General features: G+C 34.9%; 1 protein-coding gene across 1 annotated transcript in view; it reads left to right on the top strand.

Moving 5' to 3' along the window:
• DACH1 (dachshund family transcription factor 1) overlaps positions 1–21,349 on the top strand; it is a 381,540-nt gene that overhangs the window by 267,848 nt on the left and 92,343 nt on the right. Inside the window, exon 5 of the mRNA XM_055089594.1 lies at positions 19,346–19,518. Coding sequence (XP_054945569.1) covers positions 19,346–19,518 — 173 coding nt within the window. The remainder of the gene's footprint in view (positions 1–19,345; positions 19,519–21,349) is intronic.

Raw genomic sequence — 21,349 nt, 5'->3', positions numbered from 1 at the left:
AATCCATGATGGTAGTGAGAAGAAGAAAGAAAAAGTCTCAAATGAGAAACTTGGAAATCTTAGACACGCTAAAGCATGGTCTCAAGGAAGATTGACAGTGGAGATAAACAAAAAGTTATTTTCAATATGAAAAAATACTCCTTATGACTTTCATTCTGAACTATATGGTAAATGGCCAAGCTAAGATTTAAGACTGTTGTCGAACCAATAGGCCTGTTGTATATTTATCCATCAAATTTTAATTATTTGGAACGAAGAAACAGTCCAATAAGCACATACTGAACATGTAGTATACACAGATAAATCCCTTCTCTCTAGTCAAAGCAAGGTTTTACTTCATTAAGCCATTTCTCCTCTCTAAATATTTTAAAATACAATGTTAAGTATGACTTTTACGTAAAATCAAGGGGACTGTTTTCCTCTGACCCTCTTTGTAGATTCATGATGTAGGGAGTCGGCATTTAGTGATATTCAAGATTTTGCATGTGTTTATAATAGGTTGTCTTTCTATTATTGATATGTGAAGTTTAAAGCACACCGTGTGGCTTGTGACCCCGAGAATACTTTATGTTTTTTAATCTGAAGAGAAGCCATAATGTTTTTTTTTTAATATTAATTTGCACCTCTTTAGATTTCCACAGAGGACATTTTTAAAATTTATGTGTAGCATAAACACTTCTTTTAGTTAATTGTAGAAGTTTAACACTGACTATATTTACAGCCCCGTAGGTATAGTTGAAAATTTACATATTAAACATAGTTGCTCTCTGGCATGGTTTAAGAAAATGATCTGTGTTCTTAATTATACCTTCAACATAAAAGTGCGAATGTCATTTACTGAAATGTAAAGAGGAAATCAGTGATGATGAAGATAATGATGATCATAATATAAAGCATATTAATTATATTATGTTGGCAAATTTTGTTCTTTTTTCAGTATTTGATTATTTTACATTTAATGAGGCTGTGAGTTGATGTTTATTTCAACATGATGAAAATGCTAGACTCATAATTAGTTTCACAGCTATTTTATATCTTTTTAGGTGAATCAAAACTTTAATATCAATGAATTCAAAGCAAATTTCCAAACTCAATTAAGGAGTGTGTAACCATTTCTATACTTTTCATAGTGATTAACTTTAGAATCAAATACTGATTTGTAGTGTACAAAATGAGTATGTAATATGACTTAATGAAGACAACTTGGTGGTTCATTTGCTGTGTGTAGCGAAATTAAAGTTTCTTACTTTTAAAAGACATGCTATGAAAAGCTGAAAAGGAATAGTCTTTTATGATATTTAAAGCTATAAAACTAATAGTTATCAATATTTTTCAGTTAATATTTGTCCTTTCCTTAAGCAGTTTTAAGGATACTTAAAGCATAGTCCAAAATTAGAGTTGACAATTGCAAATACAAACCAACCACCACAGTAATAAAATCAATACTTACATTTCCCTTGAGGCCACTATTTACTGTTTGCTGCACCATTTCCTTAATGGAATGGCAATTTTGTTTGCAGAAACCTTGTAACTACCATTTTTATGTTTTAGCTAAAAGCAGCTTTCTTGAAGAAGTATGATACAGAAATTCTTAAGCTACTGTTAAAAATAGTCATAACCATTTAGTAGTCAATATGAGTGCAGGGAAGGAAACCTTTCTCTTTAAAAATATTTTTCTGATAAACACTGTCATATTTCATAATGCAGTGGTATTTTTCTAATAATGGCAATATGTCCTTTATGTCTTCATTATGGTCGACTTAATTTGTAAATATCAAGCTATACTTAAACAACTTGTGAAGTTTAAATGAACATGCAATTACTGGGGTACATTTCATTTTGGGGTTGATTTTGACAGTGTACTGTAAAAAAATAAAAGGAAGGAGGGGAGTAAGGGAAATTAGCAGTTTATTTTACTCCACACATTCAAATGAGTTTCAAAATGTAATTGGCAAAATGATTTACTAATCTCCTTTAGTTGATTTTTCTTTTCTTGCTGTTATGACTGTACAATGATTTTCTTTTTTTAGTTATTATTTTGTATTTTTTATAAAGAAATTACTTCAGAGATGAAATATACCTACTATTCCATCGTATTGTCTATATCTCTTTTTACCATACTTTCCATTGCATTTGAAATTAAGTAATATTAATATGGTGTTTCATGTCAATTCTTTTAACAGATTTAAATATTTCTAGGATTTAATCAAAGTTAAAAGATAATTTATATTCACCTTGTATTCTGGTTTTGTCTTAAAGATAGTAATAGCATGAGTCATCCAAGATGGAAGGGTATGTTTTATCTCCCAGAGGAATTTATGCATGGCCAAACTTTGTTCTTATTAGTAACTGCACAGACTAAAGTAGAGAAGTTTTGTGAACAGAATTCATGGCCCTTTTTAGAGAACATGTTTGAAACAGGATATTGAAAATTAAGTCCATTGGCCAACTCAGGTCTTTTTACATGATGATGTCAGCAACTATGTTGCGTGATAAAGCTGCAATATTTTCATGACAAAGAAAATTTCATATCCACATCTTTAATAAATGAAGAAGAAAAAAGTGTCCTTACTCAATTCATATATTCCCATCAGAACCTTTGTAGCGTCTCTCAAACTGTAAATATTGAGAGTAGGATCAGAATGAAAGTGGTGTTGCATCAAAATTAATCGCTGAAGTTATTACATTGTCACATGTATCCCGTATTCGGGCTTTTCACACAAAGCTTTGAAGAGCCCTACAGGACCAACCAAATGTAATTGATACAGAATCATTGCTTCACAACAGCTGCAGTAACAAGGTGCTGCAGCTTTTACTTTAATCTACCTTTCTTTCTGAGAGTTTATTATGTTTTTGAATTTATTCTTTTGTAGATCTGGGAGCTATCTTTTTTTATGGAAATTAATCTTTTTAGAAGATTTGTACTCTCTTTTTCAAACACTAATACATTCATTCAAGTATCCTATTATTCAGATCCAGCTGGCTTTTATCTGGTGATATTTACTTCAAAAAGCCAAGCTAAATGGTATCATAGATTAATTCTCAGGGCACAGGAAAGCTTTTTTAGAGAAAAACATGATTTGGTAATTACTTGAAATACCATAATAAAAATCACAGAAAATGTCAAAAATGTATTGTATAATCCTTCATAACAGTAAACTTCAAAAAGTTGTTTCATTGAAAATGTGGTATTCTGAGTCCATCATAATTTTCATTTCAGTCAAACATAACTGGAAAGTTTGCTTGGGGTTCTAATAAACTCTATGATGAATTTTAGGTTTATATTGTTTGTTCACACAAAGCAGTGAAACTTCAAAAGGGACATTATCCACTGCTATCTCTCACATAAATCAAACTGGAAATAAGACACGTTTTACAATTCAATTTAAGATCCCACTGAGACAATAATGTTGCAAGCTGTGCATTTTGCAAAGTAATATAGTAATGTCTAGTTTGCATTTTTGAAAAACCAGATTAATCACACTTTATTGAATACGTTAGAGCAAACCTAAAATTCATCTATTATTAAAAACTTGTGCAACAAACACAAACTATATTTTATACATAAAGGACAAACTCATTTATTCATTAGGATAAAACACTTGGAGTTTGCGTTTTGTAACCATGAAAGAAATGACATTTGCTGTGGGGGCTGTTTTGAATTTTTAAAAGCAGTCTACGCAGAGTAAGCTGCTTGAAAATGTATTTTAGCACGTTTACCTGGTCTTAAAGCATCCAGATAAATATAGAATTTAACTTGAAAATTTTGGAGTAAGAAAACAAAAATCATTAAAGTAAATGATATGAGCTATAGAGACATCGTCTACAAATAAAAATCATATTGTGTTTTATTTTACATGTTAGCAACTGAAAATAATATGATCATTTTATGGATTTGATAAGAAAAATAAAATCCTCCTCAGGCAAAATGAAGGATTATCATGCTCTGTGATATTATCAAGCTAAAGAAAATAAGTACTTTTTGCATGTATATATTTGGATGTACAATTTTAATAAGACATGCTATATAGTATTGGAAATCAAAATTTTTATGGCATCATTTAGAAATTATTACCTACATAATATATATTGTTATTTTTGAGGTCAGTATTGAGGAATTCTAGTGAATATAAGAATTGTGAAAAGTGAAGAAAAGTGAATAGCAAGAATAGTGGCTAAGGCTGGGGTGTATTTTTACTGGTGCATATTTTTCAATGTCAGGATAGTAAACACTGTTTTGCTCTCTACGGATGTGTATAATATTCTATATGATAACATTTCTTGAAGGTGCTACAGAATAGTAATATATTCTGCACAGAATAGAAGTAGCAATATATTAAAACACATTCCCAGATTAAATTTTTCAAAAAAATATTAAAGCCAAACTTGTTATATTTCAGAAACCTTCTTATTAAATCATGAATTTGAGGAGGAATATTTCTTTTTTATGTTCTCCCGTTGTGTCACTCAGAGCATCCCCCCAACTTGCTTTCCTACATAAGAATTCTACATAACTCATATTCACTGGTAAGCTATTACCTCCTATTAAGAAAGAGTAAATTATATCTCTTATGTGAAGACTTCCGAACAAGATACACGTAGTGTTCCTTTTATTGGGGAAAATCTCTAGAGTGAATATATAAAAGGAATTCGTTTACAAGCCACTGGATTCAGATATGGGGAAGAGTAGGCAGTATATCCTCCCTCGATATAATTGTTTTGTCATGTCTGCCTCTGGAAACCAATTTGTTCTTCAGTCATCATCTTAGAAAACTCTAATGATAAAGAACACAATATTTTTTTTCTATTTTATCAATTTTCCAGTGGCATGAAATATGAGAATCAGTATTCTTGCCCTGGTCATATCAATGTCGATATGGTGGATGACAGAACTTACGATGATTATTCCTGATGATGAGTTCCTTTTCCTCCTTCTGACTATCTGATACATCACGTTAATCATATCTTTCCCCTGCCTAAGATGATGATCAAACTCATCATCCTGACATCTGAAAACTTGCATTCTCATCTCCCTACCCTACCTAATTCTTTCTGACTCCAGATGCTTTCCTAATATGTACTTTCTCCTCCAGTCAACTGAGCTACCCACCTGTCATCCAGATGCACCGTTCATGTTTGTCTTTGCTTCATCGCACAGTCCAGGCAATTCTCTCAAGTAGGTGTGCTCTGTGTGGTACAGTGGGAAGGATTTAGGACCACGGGTCAGGCAAATAAGTGTGATCGAGTCCAGCTCTTCACCTGAAGACTTCATTTTTTTTTTTTTTTTTTAAACGGTACGCGGGCCTCTCACTGTTGTGGCCTCTCCCGTTGCGGAGCACAGGCTCCGGACGCGCAGGCTCAGCGGCCATGGCTCACGGGCCCAGCCGCTCCGCGGCATGAGAGATCTTCCCGGACCGGGGTACGAACCAGTGTCCCCTGCATCGGCAGGCGGACTCGCAACCACTGCGCCACCAGGGAAGCCCAAGCATTTCATTTTATCATCTTGAACCTCAGTTTCTTCTGCTGTAAAAGGAGAGGATGGTGCTTGATGGTGTTATCTTCTGAGCAAACTCTTCCCAATGTACCCTCCTAACATACATGCTTACACGTATACACATATGTCGTGTATATGCAAAAAATTCTTTCATCCCTATATGACATATTTCATTTAATGTGTCATGTCACTTTATTTATTTGCTTATTATTTTTTCTACCCACCTCCCAATGAGAATATAAACTCCCTGAGGATATAGATTTTTATCTGCTTTCTTCACTGCTATATTCCCATTGCTTGCAACATTACCTGGCATGTAGTAGGTGTTTGATATATGTTAAAAGAACAAAAGAATGAATGACTTTTATGTTTATTTTGTACTATAACATTCTATGGTTCAAATATATACAGAAAAATAAATTGTATGTTGTGTAGTGATGTTGAAATATAATTTTTTATTCCTTGGCCTGTATACCATAATATAGTTGGCATTTGGTTCTCTTTTTATGATTATATATTGATATTTTAAAAATTATTTATCTTCTATTTATATTTTTTCTATTTGCTATGACTGCATCACAATCTTAATAGTCTGTGGTTTCTTCCCCTTTCTTTCCAAGATTTTCAATATGCAGTATTAACTTGAATCTTTGGGTAAACAAGAACATGAAGTCTTTTTCAAGGCCAGAATTTAAACATATGTTAATATGAACCTGAGTAAATGCACATCATGGAGTGATTTTCAAAAATTATTGTCACAGTCAGTAGAGATTTGACACATTTAAAATTAAGCCTCTATTCTTAAATTCTTAACACTTTAAAAATTGATTAGATTTTAAATAGATAACAATATATTGATATAAATATTTCCAAAAATCCCACATAGTATTGACACACATAAACCATTAAAAACAAATCACTTTAAAATTTTTGTTTATAGCTGTGTCCATACAATAATTATAATTTTGTGAAAATAGTCCAAATATATGATAAGGTGCAAAACATATTCCAGATGCTTCTTTGTGAAAAGTAGCTCGTTATAGGAAGCCCTTAGAACAGAATTTCAAAAAAGAAGTTCTTGAGTAGTTAATTTGTTTTGAAAACTTGTTTAGCCTATTAACTGAAGTCTTAAATAGTTTTTTAAATATATTATTTTAATTAAGAGCAACATTTAACAAGGTGTATTTACCCAGGTGTTAGGCCAGGTACATCTAGACGAGACCATCTGTGACTGTGGACGGTGGTCCTAACGTTCTGTGTGAGTGATGTGAGAGAATGTACATGACAGAACAGAACAGACTAGAAGTAGAAATGGTGCCATATTTTAATTTTGGAGGAGATATTGAAATTATTTAAGACAAGTTTTTGTGATCACAAGGGAAACTAACAGATCATTATAATTTTTTATTACAGAGTATTTTTGCAATTAGATAGCTATTTATTGTTCAATAATTAAGGACCCTCTTAGAAGATAATTATTTTTAATAGGTAGAATTCTTTTTACACTGAAAGTATTTAAAATACAATGGCTTTATTATAGATACAGATAATTTGGGTAGATGTTACTTTTGTAAGTTCAAGATTTTTGAAAGTTTTATTTAAGTACTTGAGAAAAGATGGCAATTTCATCATTCATCATTTATTTTTCAACAAACCATGTGGGGCTTCCCTGGTGGCACAGTGGTTGAGAGTCCGCCTGACGATGCAGGGGACACAGGTTCGTGCCCCGGTCCGGGAAGATCCCACATGCCGCAGAGCGGCTGGGTCCGTGAGCCATGGCCGCTGAGCCTGCGCGTCCAGAGCCTGTGCTCCGCAACGGGAGAGGCCACAACAGTGAGAAGCCCGCGTACCGCAAAAAATAAAAATAAAGCATGTGTCTTTTTAATATTGATGCTGAGAAAAATTGTTGAAGAAAAGAAAAATAATGAATATGACTGATTTATCCAGATATCAATCACCCTGTGTGGGCGGGTTTTTTAAAAATTAACATAAAACCTGTGTTTAGCACTTAATTCTGACAACTGAATCATTGGTTCATTAGGTTGGTCGAATCATTAAGTTGGTTGTATTCTCTCATATTTTTCATTGGTGACATTATGGTTATAACAATTGCACTAAATAATTTTTGAAATAAGAAATGAATAGGACTTCCCTGGTGGCACAGTGGTTAAGAATCTGCCTGCCGATGCAGGGGACACAGGTTCGAGCCCTGGTCCGGGAAGATCCCACATGCCGCGGAGCAACTAAGTCCGTCTGCCACAACGACGAAGCCTGCGTGCCACAACTACTGAAGCCAATGCTCCACAACAAGAGAAGCCACCGCAATGAGAAGACCATGCACCGTCACAAGGAGTAGCCCCCGCTCTCCTCAAGTAGAGAAAAGCCTGCGCGCAGCAGCGAAGACCCAGTGCAGCCAAAAATAAATTAATTAATTAATTTAAAAAATGAATAAAGATGTTTAAGTTTTACTTTATATTTACCTAAGAGTGTTGATATTGTCAGAAAGTCAATCCTCACTTCAAAACACAGTTTCTAACTATTTCTCTTCTTCTAATTCACATAGTCATACCAATCTAAAAAAGCGTATTGTATCCATTTATTCTTGGGATAAAGATGAATGCTTTTATATTTAATTCTTGAATTGGAATTAAATTAGAAATAAATTTGTCCATATTACTACTCACCTTTCTAAGTATTTTTTTTCATCGCCAGCAACTGAAATTTTAGTGGTCATTTTGACCTTGAAAATCTCCTGCTGCGTCTGCCCGTGAAAAACTGATGAAAAGTGCTTTGAATAGTATGTCTTCACTACATACAATAGAAGCTATGGAAAGAATGATTTGGTTTTGTATAAACAGTAGCTTTCAACACGCCTGCCATCTGCATGTAATCTACCACTAGGATATAATATTATTTCTGTGGTCCTTCAAATCTGCTGAGTTCTTTGTGATATGTAGTCCCTTGATTTAAAGCTGCATCTCCCCAGAGTGTTCTTAAGGGGGACCTTGTAATTACTGGATATTACAATTATTGGTCATACTATAAGTTGGATTAATGGCACCTTTTCAAACTATGCTTAGTTGTGTCTATTGGGTTTTTTGTCTCTGTTTAGGTTATCTACCTAAGTTGTAGTTAGGATTGTTAAATCCTTAAATCCAATGATAATGCTCTACATTTATTCACTCAGTATTAATTGAGGGGCCAACATCTGTCAGGCATTCATGTTGACTATTTTATTTAAAAGAATATTATAGCTTACCAGTAAGTGGGGAGAGTTGAAATTATAAAAATGCATTGATACCCATTAGTGTTAAGAGTTTACCGTAGGAGTCATATACCAAATTTTGCTTATTCCTTCTCAGCTTCCTAGGCTTTATTTTTAAGTCATCCAGCTTGGCCTGTTTGGGCCTTATTCTGTGGCTTTCAGTAGAAATACACTTTTAGTAGAAATACCTTTATACTTTCTATACCCTCTTCAAGCATCATGGCTTAATCTCCCACTTACAAATCAAAGACATCCAAATCTTCCTCACTGGGCATCTGCTTTCCTTCCAAATTTCAATGCCATATTTCCAGTGCTCGTGGTCAATCTCATTTGAGTGCTTCTGAAATGTCTCATATTCAACAAGTCCAGAATCAAATGGATTTTTAGTCATAATGAAACCTGATCTTCCTCATAAAGGTGATTAAAAGCTGGTATTGTGAGTTCAGAATTCCAAGATCTAAATCCCAGGGCAAGTTTAATCAACTTTAATAATACTAATGTGGCTCTATCTCAGAGGTTCTAAAGATTCATTGTGATGGTGCCTATAAAAGCTGACCATAATGAGTGACACATTGAAAGCAGATGATACATATTAGATATCGTCATTGTCATCATCATCATCACCATCTTCATTGCATCATTAATAATATCACCGTATCCCCATCTGTTAACTAGATACTGAAGTTATCTCTCACATTTTACTCTTTTCGTCTCCATTTGTATCCAAATGATTACCACATTCTAAGAAGTTTATTTCTAAAATGTTAGACATATTTCCTATTCTTCATCTTCTCTTTTATTCCAGTCAAAGGTAAGATTATGTGCATATGTGCTATATCTGTCTATCTTTTCTGTTATAAGCTGGTCAAGAACAAAGGCTATAGCTTATCATTTTTGAATGCCACACTGAAGTTTACCACATGTGAATGTAAGAATTGGTCTGGGTTTGCAACTCTCGACTCAAAAACTGACAGAGTTAGTCCTACTTTGTTAAATGCTGAGGATACAGTGACGAGCAAAAGAGGCATAAAACTGATCATTTGGTGCTTACATTAAGAAAAGAAATGTTGGGTCTTTTACTTAATAGCAATGGGAAACAGTCGAAGTCCTCTAAGCAGGGGAGCGACAATGTAAGATTTGTACTTAAAAGTAATGGCGGTCCTTGAATACGATTACAACTGCAGATAGAGAAACAAAGTAGAGATAAATCACATTGATGAAATCAACAGGAATTGAACATCTGTGGCACACAGTGAAAGAGGAGGAGATAAAGATGATTCCTAGGTTTGTGGCTTATACAACTATCTGGTGATGTCATTCTTTGAGGCTAAGCAGGTTTGGGGAGAAGAAAATTTAACACTTAGATCCATGCATATGAGAAATATCAAAAGAATTCCATGAGCCTGCTCTCCTACCTATAAGAGTTTTATGCTTTTTAGAAAATTAAATAGCAATTTTGGTTCAAGTGAGAAGATTTTTCAATTTCAACATAAATAATTTGAAATTGAAAATATTATATGAAACACTGGAAGTTAAAACTGATTTCAGCTGACCATGAGCAACACTTACACATGAACATAAAATTGCTAATATTGTATACCATGGCTTTGAGTACTCTAGTAACAGTATAGAAAGTACATTAACTTGAAATTTTATTTGATGTAATGGTAACTCTATAGGGAAATTACAATATCTTTAGAGTGGAGAATTTCTAGTTCATTTGTTTGCCTAATGGAAAAATAATTTGATGAGTTAAAATGGGAAGAGGTAGAAATTCATTGACATTGGCTATGAGAAAGGTTAAAAGATGCAGTTAAGTTAACATGGATACACTATACCAAACTGCTTTATTCTGAAGAATTTTATGCATTTATTTTATGGTATGCGGGCCTCCCTCTGCTGTGGCCTCTCCCGTTGCGGAGCACACGCTCCGGTCCCGCGGGCCCAGCGGCCGTGGCTCACGGGCCCAGCCGCTCCGCGGCATGTGGGATCCTCCCAGACCGGGGCGCGAACTCGGTTCCCCTGCATCGGCAGGCGGACGCGCAACCACCGCGCCACCAGGGAAGGGAAGCCCCTATGCATTTATTTTAGATTGGAAAGCTTAAATATGTTCCTAGTGTTGTTATGTCTACACTGTCCGTAATAGCATTATACTTTAGCTGTAGAAATTAACCTATCGGTTGCAATATCTTAATTTCCACTTAATAGAAACATTTGACTCTTGCTTAGAGTCATCCATATCAACAAGACACCCAAATATTTAGTCAATACAATTAATGTAGCTACTATTTCTTTCCTTTACCGAGTTCTATGTAACTATTTACCAGTTTGAGTCTGCATTTGTTTGTTGTTTTGTTTTGTTTTGTTTGGGGGATCTATTTTACCGCGTTAACACTTAGAACATAGTACTAATGAGTCCAAGGAAAACAACAGCATCAAAAAGCAAAGTGTTTCTGATATAATTATCTTTGTCTTCTCCACATTAAGTATTTAACCTTTTATCTTTATAGTAATGGCCTTCTTTCTTTTATTTTAAGTTGCATCAAAACTTTCTGGAATTTGGTATGAAATAAGGGAAAATATATGAAGTACTGTATTCTTTATATAATAATTTATTCTAATAACTTCCATGAGTTCAAAATCAAGGTTATTTAAATGGAAACTGTTGTCTATTTTTAGTTTCCTAATGCTGTTCCAGTTTTCCATGATTCCTCAAAGATTATCAGTGTAATTGTTCTTTAATAATATCTGCCTGTTCTTCAAATATCCATTTATGTATCTCATCTGACATTAATGACTTGAACTTCAGCTCTGATTTTACAATTGGCTTCTTATTCTTGCAAGTTAGTCATTAGCCATGGTAAATAATATTCAAGCAAAATTTTTGAAAGAAACAGTTCTGATTTCCAGTATTTTGTGTGCCACTTTGTGCAACAGCTTAACTTATGCTACTTTCAACAACACTGTGGAGTATGTAAGGCAATAGAAGTATCTCAACTTGATGAAATTTAGCTAATATCATAGTTCTGCTGAGTCCAAGGACACTGATAGCACCAGTATTATATTATCACCATTACATATAAAATAAAATGTTTCAAAACAGTTCTGCATTCAAAAGAAAACAACACAGGTAAAATAGAAACCTCCTTGTATGGCAAGAGTTTTAAACTTCTAGTTAACCAATATGTAACACTCAGAGTTAGGTTTAGTTAATGACAGATAACGAAAGAAAATGCCTATTTCTGGGAAAGTAACATGTTTTCCTAAATGACTCATATTTATTGGCAGTGGGATAGTTAGAATTCATGACAATATTATTCTTTCTCTCTAAGAAAAAATAGCACTTCCAAATCAAACAGGATATGTGTGCAAATGTAAATTTTAGACTCTGGAAATGGCCTGCTCTGTGGACATTATTGTGCAATACCAATTAGGAGTTGCTTGTGCTGTTTTCTTTGCTAAACCACTGTACTTAAACTGGAACATTTTAAATTGTTCCCCAATTAATAGTACCCTTTACAGATTGCTTCTTCCTCATTTTAAAATAAAGCAATTTGATAAAGTTGAACCAAAACACCAGAAGATTTCAGTGTTTCTACTTGCTAAGGTAGATCACTGAGCTCAGATCGTTATCCAGAACAAGATTTAAAAGATTACATTATAGTAATTCATGAAAGGACTGTTTCTCCTATTTATGCAAAATACTAGTATTACTGCTGACGTTTCGTATCTCATTTTTTATTAGGGTGAAGTTTATCCTCTAAAAGACAATAACTTGTTTATTCTCACCTACCGCTGAAGTAACAGCTGAACATCTGTAGCATCTGAGACTAGTATTTAGTTTTCCTTAGCAGTCTTGATTCCATTGTTAAGATGGCATTGACATCCTTCTAAGTGGTCTCCAATGGTATGGAGTAAATGCCCGCTCTTGCCATCATTTTCATTGTAAACGAATCTTGACAATGTCAGGTTCCCGTCACAGTCTATCAGTGTCACTCACTAAGCTGTGGTGTGACCGTTAGTCCCTTTGAGATTTGCCTCCTTTATCAGGGTCAGCCTGTGGGAAAATCTGAACAAATAGTTACATATCAACTAGGTATAAAAGATAATAACATTTAAATATACTTTTACTATTTTAATGCATGGTGGTTTAAAAGGCATTTCTTTTCTACAGATAACTTTTAACTTTGTGTTTGATTACTTTACACGCACTCTGTCCAAAATTCATTAAAAAAATATACAGTGGCCTTCTCTTTTGGAACCTATTACTTATTAGCTATGTTTAGGATTCAGTAATAAATGTAATTATTTGGGCTAGGATTTTAATCAGTACCAGTGATATACATACCCATAGTTGTTTTTTTTTTTTAATTAAAGAGAAACAGTAATAATATCCTTACCCAAAGCAGTTTTCATTTCCTACATAAAAATTGTGTTCCAAAAAATTATCTTCTTTCTTTTATTAATGATTCTCTCCACATTTAATCATTCTTTATTTTTTATTCATGTAATCTTTTTTCTTTGAACTTCTGTCTCAATTGATAAAGTTTCAGTTGATTTGTGAAATAACATTTCAAATGTTGAGCATTCATATTTCTTTCCCTTTCTTTCAGTTTTTTACAAGAATCCGTTACTAAAATTCCACTTATAATATAGTCATATTTGTTGTTGGTTCTGCTGAATATGCTATGTAACAAGATATTAAATAGAAATTTTCCTGTGGTTCCACACAAGAACAAAAGGGACCAAGTGCTCCTCAATTTAAAAAAAGTAAACACCAATCAGTACTTATTAATAGCAGCTGAACCAGAGTTGCTATCTTAACTATCACTCCAGACTCTCCTCCATTTATAAGAGGGGAAGACCAACACAGAAGAGGAGATTCGGAGGAAACATTGCAGTGACAAGACAGCACTTAGTGGAGGGAGCTGTGGCTTTGTGATTCCTTTTTGAGAGTCCTTCCTCACCACCAAGTGCAGGGAGAGGAGTTTCAAGAGAATTACTCAAGGATTACAGATGCCTCCACCTCATTTCATAGCTGGATGTCTGCTTCGGCGTGAACTGCTGATCTGCTTTCTGTACATGTTTGAGCAAGGGGAGAAAGAATTGAGGAGAGGTGACAGAATAGACACAGTGGACATCATCCGAACAAAAGGACCCACACCAGGAGAAGGGCCTTAGTTTCAAGAGACCATGGCAGTTTGGGGAGCTTAGAAGAGCAGGAAGCTGCAGGAGATTTCCATTGTCAGGGACTTGTGCAGTTAGGAGGTTCCCCTGGAAGACCCCCTTAAATGATCAGACATTACTTGGCAGGGAATACTTGGCGTTTAGGCACCTGCCACCTAGGAGATGTCAGTGGCCAATAGGCATAGCCATAGAAGCGACAGTGCGGGGAGGACTGAGCAGGAGCTGGTTGGATGGGAGAACTTCACCCTCCTACCCAAGAGAATAGATGGATGAAAAGCTGTCCAAGCCCCTCTGTCTTCCAGCTACCTAGGCCCTAGGGCTGGTGAGTGCTGATGGGGATAAGGACACAGAGAGTGGTATTAACTAGAATGGATTTTCTTATACTCAAAATCTGCTCAAGGTTATTAAGGGGCAGAAGAGGGAACCTTAACAGAGCATATTTGAAGGCAGTAATTAGAGGAAAAATTAAGCTAGTTTATATTTGTTATCCATCAGTTCTAACTGTTTGGCAATCTGGTTACCTTTAAAGTAGGGATGGCTTCGGGCTTCCCTGGTGGCGCAGTGGTTGGGAGTCCGCCTGACGAGGCAGGGGATACGGGTTCATGCCCCGGTCCGGGAGGATCCCACGTGCCGCGGAGCGGCTGGGCCCGTGAGCCATGGCCGCTGGGCCTGCGCGTCCGGAGCCTGTGCTCCGGGACGGGAGAGGCCACAACAGTGAGAGGCCCGCGTACCGCAAAAAAACAAAAAACAAAACAAACAAACAAACAAAAAGTAGGGATGGCTTCAAAATTTAAGGGTTTCTCCCCAAAGTAGTCTATTTCTCTGTTTATAACCTGATCCATCATAAAATATGTATCATAAAATACCATAAAATTATAAAATGGAAGGATACAAAATATAGTCTGGGCTCAGAAAAAGACTAAGATAGTCCACCAAGCTATTTACTTTTTCAGAACCTACGACTCTGTTTTAAAGTTGGGGGTGCAGAGGGTGTAAGCAGGGAATGTCCCATACCTATTCCTTATGAATCAGAATTTCAGTTACACTGAACCTTAAAATCACCTTGCTTGTCCCTGAGAAATACACATCTTTTACAGGAAAGGAAACCTAAACACACACAATCACTTTTTGTATATAAGTTCCATATATTTGCATATATAATTACAGATATAGTCTTACTATCGGTATAATTAGGCAGAGTAAATAAACTGTTTCAGATTATATAAATGCATAATTAGTAGCTTTTAGCTAAAGACAAAACTGGTAATCAGGTGTTAATTTCAATTTTTCCTCTTGCGTTCATGTGCCCACTTACATCTGGTTGCTGTAAGATGGTACATCTGTTAATTCTCACTCCACCAAAATCACACCATTGCATGAGGAGCTGGCCTTCCTGATGCTTGTGGTTACACTACTTAAGTTCATCATATAACAGCTGCCTGTGTGTTCTGCCGTCAGTCAGAGCGCAGATTTATTTCCACCTGTGTAAGCAGGTGTCTAGCCTGACATTGTTCCCATGCTTCTCCACAATATGTGTTTAGGACTAGGTGTGGGAGATACTCTCTCCCTTTAATCCTTCCCTCCAACACATTGAAATATAGATATAGAGTCTAGATCATCAAACAGCTGGATGCGCTGAATCTTTTCATGAGCTCATGACCAATTTCCTTGGTTCAAAACCATTTTATATATTTATCAAATGTCTGAGTTTTTGCATACATGTGTCTACCCCCTATTATAGAATATGTTCTTTGAGGATACTAGGGCTAGATCAAGTTTGTCTTCTTATTCCATTGTAAAGTCAAAGAAATGGTAGGATTCTACAAGAGTGGAAGAGGAGAAAAGAATCAATTGTTTTCTGTTTCTCTGTAACTCTCCTTACCAACTGTTAGAACTTTTCTTATATGCGAAATCTGCTGTCTCCTGTAAGTTTTCATGCAGTCATAATAATAAGCTTTAATCTTAAAGGTGTATATGTGTATGCATGTTTGTGTGTAAGCTCACACATAGATACTGGCTTATATCAAATATATTGACTTAAACCAAAGCACTTGAAATTATACATTTAATAACTATGGGCATGTCTTGTTCTGAAGTGGCCTATTTTCAATTCTTATTTATTCATGGTAATAGAGGAGAAGGATGTTATAAATTAAGCAAAAATCACTGCTGGCTTGGTTATATATTGTATATTTTTCATTAGACTTAGTTTCTTAATTGTTTGCTCTATTTATTACCCAAATGAGCTAACATCATGAGTATTTAACAAATGATGATTGGTGGAGATGGCTAGGAGCATTTTATGTAGTGAGAAAATCCAACCTAGTGTTATAAACTTGCTATGGAAAATTCATATATGGATGATTGATATTTACCCTTACACAAGGGACTGATATCCTGTGATCCAAAAGAGATGTGGAAATATCCAAGGCAGTATTTTGTATATAATCTGTTACCAGAATGATTTAATCAGAATTTTAACTTTATATTTTACACTTTGATAATGTGAAAAAATAGAATTATAAGTGCTTCTCTATTGATACAAGAGTGAAATTGAAGTATATTGGGAAAATGGCTTTTCCCATTTATTAACTGGTAATCTAGATGTAAATAAAAGAAATTGACTCAGTTGGACAGAGAAACAAAAGTAGATAATAGTTATAAGCAGAACCCAAACTCAATCCAAAATAATGAATGTGAATATTTTTCCCTCCTCCATATATTAGTTAATATTAGTTAACCTCAAAAATGCAATCCACTATGAAAATGTAATCCTTGGATATTTTAAATGAAGTATAAAGAGAAAATTATCTATTATTTATAAATTTCCAATGCAGTTCCCATATTCAATAACATTTATTCCAAAGTGTTATTTCTATATCCAAATAGTTGGTGATTATGCTTTAACTCTTGTTTTAAATGATAACATAAAATGTAAATATGTAATGAAGAATTTTGCATATACTTTGATAAAGTCAATATAAAGTGAAAATGTTTAAAACGTTTTGTCACTGAATGCCTTCTTGACATAATATGTTCAAAAAATTTATATACTTACAGCTTTTGCATGTTTGACTAGGACCTTGGTATAAAGCGTCAAAAAAGTCATGAGTAGAGAAATAAGCTGTATAAATTTGTGAATACAGAAGTGAACTTTTATATCATAGTGTAGGAGCAAGCTGGAGAGATTGCTTTTATGTGAGTCATTTCTGTATGAAGCTATAAACTTTTTTTTAAGCCGAAAGCTGTCCTGGTTTCTTGTAGTAAAATAATAAAGATATCCATTTTAATTGATTCTCTTCATTGTTTAATAAAATTGCTTTGTCTGATTGCTGAAGAATTTGAATTGAGTTTTCATTACCCACTTCTGAACAATTTACTCTAAGATCCAGACAGTATTGAGCTAATGAGTTTGAATTTATATTGAACCTTAACTGTCTTCCTGAAGTAAATGGAAAAAAAAATCATGGCAGCAACTAAGTATTCTTCATGAAAAACTATGTCTTAGAGATTTTACAATGAGGCTCTTAATAGAGCTAAAGCATTTAAATTGGAGTTTTACCTACTTTGCTGTTTCTAACCATATTATATGAAAATATGGTTTCTTTTCCCTTTTTAAGAAATGAAAACTCATAAGCTGACAGGGATATTACAGAAACTTTCTTTCAAGTGGGTAGTTTGTATATTCAACAGATTCAGTTAAACAATAAATTAATGGTAAAACAATTTAATCTGAGAACATGCCTAAATTGAAATGACATATAAAAACCTTCCAAGGTGTACCCTATTAAGGTGTTTCAAGATCTATTTAATCTGAGACGTGGCCATGATATTGAAATACACGCCCTTAAAGGTACTGTTCTGACTTTGGCACCGGTATTGCCACAGTCATAAACGTAAGTTTCTCTGCAGTTGAAAACAAGAGATATATTTATTGATTCACACACATTTAATTTATTGCTGTGATATTCTTATCTTTTGTAAATGATCTTTGTGTTCCCTGGAGCATGTCTAACCAAGTTGGGCAATTAATGATTCTATGTTTAGGATTTTCTGTGGAATTAAATTAGGAACTTTAACTCTGAAGGGTGACGGGGAATCTATTATACAAGGATAACTTTGGGTTCTATAACTATCAGTGTGCTTCAGTTCCAAGAAGTAATTAATTCTCTAGGTATATAATAGAATCCATTTTATATTAAGTTGGTTAGTCAAACAGGAGTAGACTCCACAAATAGGCTACCTGTTGTAAAAATGTTATTTTTCAGAAAATTTGAGACTGTATTTAAGAAATAGAAAAACAAAAAGAAAGTATGGTTTAGGGGAAATTTACTTACTTGAGCTTATTTCCCAAGAAATCACTTAGCCAGTCTCCAAATGTGATATTTTTTTTCCACATCTTTATTGGAGTAGAATTGCTTTACAATGGTGTGTTAGTTTCTGCTGTATAACAAAGCGAATCAGCTATACGTATACATATATTCCCATATACCCTCCCTCTTGTGTCTCTCTCCCACCCTCCCTATCCCACGCCTCTTGGTGGTCACAAAGCACCGAGCTGATCTCCCTGTGCTATGCGGCTGCTTCCCACTAGCTATCTATTTTACATTTGGTAGTGTATATATGTCCATGCCACTGTCTCACTTCGTCCCAGCTTCCCCTTCCCCCTCCCCGTGTCCTCAAGTCCATTCTCTACGTCTGATGTGCTTTTTAAAACCTCATTTCCAATTATTCATTAGAAGATTTGGAATAATATTGTATCCAAATAATTGATATTCATTCCCCACAGGCAGCAGTGAAAGTTCTTGGGAAAAGGAAACACTGTACTCTTCCCCACCCCGGGGATCTCAGGCTTCTGTTACCTGCCCCCGCATACCTAGAGCACTTAGCCTTCCAGTCAGTCATCCTCTCCACCATCTTCAGCAGAGCCACCTTCTGCCAAATGGTATGATGGCATTTTTTAGCACTAAAGATGATAGTTGCAAAGAATAAAAAAATCTAATGATCGGATAGTAAAATATAGGACATAGTAGATAGGTACACTACATTTAGACAGCTAAACGTGATAAAGAAAACCATAGTATTTTAAACAAGAATTAGACTGATCAGAAGAATAATGTAGTGAAGAGCTGACTGTTTGTATTAAACACAAATGAAGAGTGGTGAGTGATAAAACATGGCACCAAACTGGTTAGCTTTAAGCCTAATTTCCCTGAGTGATAAGTGGGCACTGTTGCATACAAAGAGGACAAATATTTTTCCTTTGACTCTCATTATTAGAACATTTTAAAATGCTTCAATTTTCAATGATTTATGTCCTTAGCCATTTAATTAATGAGATATACCATGTTTCATTGTTTTACTTGAATAGAGAAATGATATATGTGTACTTTTTACAGGACTGGAACTGCCTTTTATGATGATGCCCCACCCTCTAATTCCTGTCAGCCTACCTCCAGCATCTGTCACCATGGCAATGAGCCAGATGAACCATCTCAGCACCATTGCCAATATGGCGGCAGCAGCACAAGTTCAGAGTCCCCCATCCAGAGTTGAGACATCTGTTATTAAGGTAATTGTTTAATTGCATGATTGATTTGCCTTAAGCCAAAATCATCTTAAGCCACCATCACTCAATCCATTTTTCTTACTCCACAAGTAGTTCTAACTCTAAAAAGCTAAGTGATAGTAAATAGATTATGAGAAAAAAAAGGCACTTATAGTAATTAGAACCAGGGGTACAGTATTTAGGCAGCCTAGGCTAACTTGAAGTTCTCTATTATATCTGCTAAGGGAGAGATGAACATAGCATTTTAAATGATATACTTCAAATTGTGTGTATGTGCTTATATGCATGGCTGTGTTTGTGTTCGTGGGTATGTGTGCATGTGTGTGTGGTGTTATGAGCCATAAGGTGTGGAAAATAGTATCTGATTTGTTTTCAGAAGACCAGAAGGGTTAAATTATGGTTCTGCCACTTAACTAGCTGTGTCAACTTGGGCGTGTAACTAAGTCTTTCTGATGATTTCTATACCTAAAAAAATGTGTAATACAGTGTGGGTGTAAAAACTAAATGAAATAATAAATTGAAATTTTTTGTAAATTCAAAAATACACAGTAAGTGGAAGATAACATTATTGTTATACAGGTATCACATATGTGTATATATACACACTTCTCTGGCTCTCTCTGTATACGTGTGTGGGGGAGTATGTGTATACTTTTAAATATGTGTGTGTGTATACTTTTTCATTCATATTATTTTATAATGTATATTTAAATCAAAGTACTTTATTTATTTATTATTGGAGTATAATTGCTTCACAATGCTGTGCTAGTTTCCACTGCACAACAAAGTGAACCAGCTACATGTATACATATATCCCCTCCCTCTTGGACCTCCCTCCCACCCACCCCATCCCACACATCTAGGTCACCACAGAGCACCGAGCTGAGCTCCTTGTGCTATACAGCAGGTTCCCACTAGCCATCCATGTTACACATGGTAGTGTATATATGTCAATCCCAGTTTCCCAATTCATCCCACCCTCTCCTTCCCCCTGTGTCCACCCATCCATCCTCTACGTCTGCGTCTCTATTCCTGCCCTGCAAATAGGTTCATCCATACCATTTGCATTGTCAGAATAGATTATTAATTTTTAAACTAACTAAAAGATACCTCATGCTGCATTATCCGTATTTGACATAATTATTATCTTGTTTTTCTGAATATAATACATGTGAGTTTAGGGGAGCCTCTGAATCATGTTTTACATAAAAGGCCTTGTTACAATTCTTATTCATTGCTGGTGGTAATGCAAAATGGTATGGCCATTTTAGTAGACAGTTTGGTGGTTTCTGATGAAACTAAACATACTCTTACCCTACAACCGTATGATTTTTATCAAAAGGAGTTGAAAATTTAGGTCTATACAAAAATTTGCCCATGGGTATTTATAGCAGCTGTTTTCATAATTGCCAAAACTTGGAAGCAACCAAGATGCTTTTCAGGAGGTGATTGGATAAAAAAACTGTTTACCTCCATGTGCGATGACTTTGTTGTTTGCCATTTGTGACAATGTGGATGGGCCTGGAGGGTATTATACTTAGTGAAATAAGTCAGACAGAAAAAGACAAATACTGTACGTTTTCACTTATATGTGGAATCTAAAAAGTAAAACAAATGAACAAATAGAACAGAAACAGATTCACAGATACAGAGAACAAACTAGTGGTTACCAGAAGGGAGAGGGTTGGGAGGGAGGGGCAAAATAGGTGAAGGGGATTAGAGGTACTGAACTACTAGGTATAAAATAAGTAGGCTACAAGAATGTAATGTACAGCACAGAAAATATAGTCAATATTTTGTCATATCTTTGTATGGAGAGTAATCTATAAAAATA

Source organism: Physeter macrocephalus, chromosome 13 (assembly GCF_002837175.3).
Source record: "Physeter macrocephalus isolate SW-GA chromosome 13, ASM283717v5, whole genome shotgun sequence".
Classification (NCBI taxonomy): Eukaryota; Metazoa; Chordata; class Mammalia; order Artiodactyla; family Physeteridae; genus Physeter; species Physeter macrocephalus.
Note: the sequence above shows the minus strand (reverse complement) of the source record. Positions and strands in the feature narration are given on the sequence as shown.